Source organism: Helianthus annuus, chromosome 6, assembly GCF_002127325.2.
Source record: "Helianthus annuus cultivar XRQ/B chromosome 6, HanXRQr2.0-SUNRISE, whole genome shotgun sequence".
Taxonomy (NCBI): Eukaryota; Viridiplantae; Streptophyta; class Magnoliopsida; order Asterales; family Asteraceae; genus Helianthus; species Helianthus annuus.
The window spans coordinates 39,396,711-39,401,179 of NC_035438.2; the positions used below are offsets into that span (position 1 = coordinate 39,396,711).

The window sequence follows — 4,469 nt, forward strand, 5'->3', positions numbered from 1 at the left end:
GAAAAATTCTAAAAATCACTTATAAGAGATGAACAGTAGCACCAAAGTGGTATACCTAAGAACATGGCCGGCCCTGAAGGTGGGCGGGGAGGACCACCGGCCAGGGCCCGATATTTCGAAGGGCACGTAATTTTTTAAAAAACTCCGATATGTATATGTAAAAATAAATAAATTAATAGGGTATACCAATATAAACACCAACATAGGCCCACTTACAAAACATTTTTATGGTTTAGATTAGTTATTAGCCCATTAACATTAGGTTTAGACCTTTAGTGAGCCCAATATCCAATTTCGTTAAGGTCTAAGGGCACTTTTTTCGAGCTCGAACAGGGTACATGAATTCTTAGGGCCGACCTAAGAACATGTGCAAAGACGGAATCTTTTCTATAATCAATCTCTCAAACTATGCATACTAAGGCCACTCGGGGCGGGCACGTTATGGAAAAGTTTCACGCGTGATGAACAACAAGCACACCGCCGCCGGTCTAGTTATCACGCGTTACATTTGTAACGCGTTAAGTTTTCCACGCGTTAAAGTTTCGAAATTTTTGACCGTTTAAGCTTTTGAACGTTGCTTTTTTAAATTGAAAATTAAAAAAAAATGGGAGTGATTAAAACCATCACTAGTGATTCCACCCCTAGTCCATTTCTATCACTAGTGATAGAAATATGGTTGATGACATGGCATTAGTTGATTGGATAGTGGGAGTGATGGAATCCATCACTAGTGATTCCACCCCTAGTCCCCTAAGTCATTGTCTTGATATAGTTCCAAATATCTATCCCATAATCTCTATTTCCGAATATCTATCCCATAATCTATATTGTGTAAGCCTGTTCAATAACTACGTTTAAACCTTTCTTACACTGAATCAGAAGGCACTATATAAACTTTCAAATTCCCCAAAATCAGAAGGTACACTTTTTGAAAAAATAACCTTCATATTCTTCCCAATAATTGTGGATGAAAAAATATAAATGATTTATGAATTATATATGCTTTATGAAGCACTATATTAATACCAATTTGTTCCACATACTTCAAATGGGAATCAAAGTGTTCAACTGCAATAGTTTTAACACGCTGGTAGTTACTACAATTAACTATAAGCTATTTCCAGGCATATAAAATGGCAAATTGGCAGGTAAAGTGAGTTGTATAATGAATCAAATTTCCTGGTAAGTTCCGGTACATGCCAAAACAGGTCGGCTTGGGCTGACCCGAAACATATTTTACCATAAATTTCAAATTGTTAAACTGAAAAAAATAATGCCATTTCAATAACGATCTAATATAATTAACAAAATGATTAAGGAGTTTCATAAACCAAAAATACACTTTGGGCAATTTTTGATCCGTTCACCCGTTTAACTGTGAGTTGTTTTTTTATTTAACCTGTTTTGCTTGTTACTTTGTTTTTGTAAAACATAACACGAATCGAACCATCCATCACTTGTAGGCACAACGACTAAAGTGAAACACCATCTCTAAAACTTAACATGAATCGACCCATTCACCATTCCAGAATCCCTTTCTAAGCACAATGACTCTGTGCATCACTGTAGATCCAACTTCTGATTGTTATTATATGTAATGTAATGTCAAAAGTATTTTATTTATCTATTTTTATTGTAGTTTTTAAATTATAGTTTTTTTATGTATTATAGGTTTCAAAATTTGCAGTACTTGCTTCAATCATATAAGTTTGTTAACCAGCAACCATGAGAAATGACAAATTGAGAGGAATTGCAAAAGATTATCAGATCAAGTGATTATGTAATCATCTTCACAGAAAACATGACTTACCAAAAGTCATTACAAGAACATGATCCATCAACAAAGTGATGAAACCTACTATTATCTCTTAAAATAATATTTCTCCCCTCAACTTTAGAGATCAACTTGATTGCAGAATGGCAATCAACACAAACCCTAATATTTTTCTTCACGATAATCGGTTTCCCAACAGGCAGACGTATAAGCGCGTACGCTATAGCCATCCTCTCGCTATGACGATGAAGAACCTTCACCTTCATATCATCATCCAAATCAAGTGGGACCGACTCGATATCCGGAACATATCCAGCTTCGATTATCTTTCCCAAAAGACTATCGAGTTTCACATCGATTTCTTTCTTATGTGGATGACACCAATCTTCAGCTCCAAATACATGAACTTTATTATCAACATCAACCCAACTATAACCCGGCAGTTTCTTCACGTTTTCATCCTTCATCGTCTTTCTAACACTCCTTACATCCTCCCATTGTTGTTCTTTTGCGTAAATATTCGAAAGTAATACATGGGCCCCACTGTTTTCCGGGTCAACCCGTTTTAGACTTTCGGCTGCAAGCCTTCCCCTTTCTTTATCACCATATTTTCTACAGGATGCGAGAAATGAACACCAAGCGTAAGCGTTTGGCTCAAAGGGCATATCGTTAATAAAATTTTCCGCTTCTTCAAGCTTCCCAACTCGGCCCAATAAGTCAATAACACAAGCGTAATGTTCTGATCTAGGTTTAATGCCATAAACTGTTTCCATCGAATTGAAGTAACTTAATCCTTCGTTTCGTAACCCCGAATGGCTGCACGCGTTTAGAAGATTGATAAACGTTACCGCATTCGGTTTCAAGTTTTGAACCACCATCCTATCGAATATGTCTATTGCTTCGTGTCCTAGACCATGGTGAGCAAAGACACCTATCATCGAATTCCATGCGTACTCGTTTGCGTTAGAAATCGTTTTGAACGCTTGTATCGAATGATCAAGCAAACCGCATTTCCCGTACATATCGACAATGGTAGATGAAACAAAAGGGTCTTGATCTAGCTTGTATTTCAACACTAAGGCGTGAAACTGGGATCCTTGTTCAAGTGCAGCGTGATTAGCGCAAGCCTTGATTAAGCTAGAGAAGGTGTACTCGTTAGGCTCGATTCTTTGCCTCGTCAACTTGATAAAAACAGTCAACGCCTTCTCGATTTGATCCGATTCAACATACCCGTCAATCAAAGAAGTATAAGAAACGATACTTGTACCTCTAGAGTCTATTTCAAGCAATCGTGAACCACTATCCATGTCCCCTAACTTACAGTACATGTCTGTAAGTGCATTGCTAACAGAAACATGCGGTTCGAAACCTAACTTCACCACAAATGTATGAAGACATCGTCCGATGTTATATGCTTTAAAAGATCCACAAGCCGAAAGTGCACTGCAAAGTAGATACTGGTCGATCACAACGTCATCAATCAGCATCTTTCTAAAAGCCACCAGGGCTTCTTCATAATAACCATTCTTCGCATACCCGTCAATCATTGAATTCCATGAAACTTCGTCTTTAGACGGCATCTCTTCAAAAACCATACAAGCCTCAACGATTGACCCGCATTTCGAATACATGTCCGCTAAGTTACTACCGACAAACAGTTCATAGCTAAACCCAACTTTAAGAGCAAGACAATGAATTTGCATCCCGGTTTGAACTGATTTGAGAAACGAGCAAGCTTGAATCACACTGGAAAATGTAAACTGATTCGGGCTTTCGCCAGAAACCCACATCAGGCAAAATGTGGTAATTGCTTTTGAGAACTCCGAATTCTGAGAAAACCCAGATATCATAGCGGTCCAAGAAACCAAGTTTCTTTGAGGCATTTCATCGAACACCTTGTGGGCATATCCGAGTTGACCACATCTTCCATACATAGACAAAAGGTGGTTATGGAGATAAGTGGATGATGGGTATCCAGAGGTGATGAGCTGCGCATGAAGCTGTTTTCCTTTAGACAACTGTTTCGATTGGGCGTAGGTTTGAAATATGTGCGCCAAGGTGTTTGAGTCTTTGTGCAAATGCTTGGTTAACGTTCGAAATGTCATAACTCATAGCAAATGTTTTCAAACACCAAGGAAGACAGCTCAAAACCAATGTTCAATATACCTGGAAAAATGGGCGGGGCAGGCGGAAGGGGTAACGGGCCAGCTTAAAAAATGGTTATTTCGGTTCGGGTTAAGACGAGTTCGGGTCCTGTTTAAAAAATGTGTTCGTCTGGTTACACCAGGTTCTCCTCGCCTAGGAGCAGGATCAAACTGCAAAAGGGTACCATCTTTCATTCAATTTCTTTTTTGTTTCAAACTAGTTGATGCCCCCCCCCCCCCCCCCAAGTTGCGGGCGATTACCGAATAATAAGCGAGTGTAAGGCAGCTCATTGACACGAAAAACAATTAAATCGAGTCAACCAATTAAAACAAAACACTTTTATAGTTTTGAAAAAAAAAACTAAAACAATGGCAATATGGTAATTTTTAACTGAGGGAAAGTTGTATTTTTTGACTGGGGTAAAATTGTAATTTGCCAAAAGCTAAAGTAATGGCAGTACTGTAAATTTGAACCAGGGGCAAAGTTGTAAATTTTCACAGGGGCAAATTCGTAATTTTGAACTTGGGGGTAACAGCGTAATATAAATTTG

The 4,469-nt window shown here is 38.3% G+C and overlaps 1 protein-coding gene across 1 annotated transcript; it reads right to left on the bottom strand.

The window, feature by feature from the left end:
* Nucleotides 1–1,763: 1,763 nt before the first annotated feature.
* Nucleotides 1,764–4,111, bottom strand: LOC110918947 (pentatricopeptide repeat-containing protein At4g14850). Its single transcript, XM_022163228.2, has one exon. The coding sequence runs from the start codon at nucleotides 3,877–3,879 to the stop codon at nucleotides 1,807–1,809; it is 2,073 nt and encodes a 690-aa protein (XP_022018920.1). The 5' UTR covers nucleotides 3,880–4,111; the 3' UTR covers nucleotides 1,764–1,806.
* Between the last annotated feature and the right edge of the window lie 358 nt (nucleotides 4,112–4,469).

Bases quoted from the DNA above. Each gene is read 5' to 3' on its own strand.
- LOC110918947 (XM_022163228.2), bottom strand. From the start codon at position 3,879: ATGACATTTCGAACGTTAACCAAGCATTTGCACAAAGACTCAAACACC.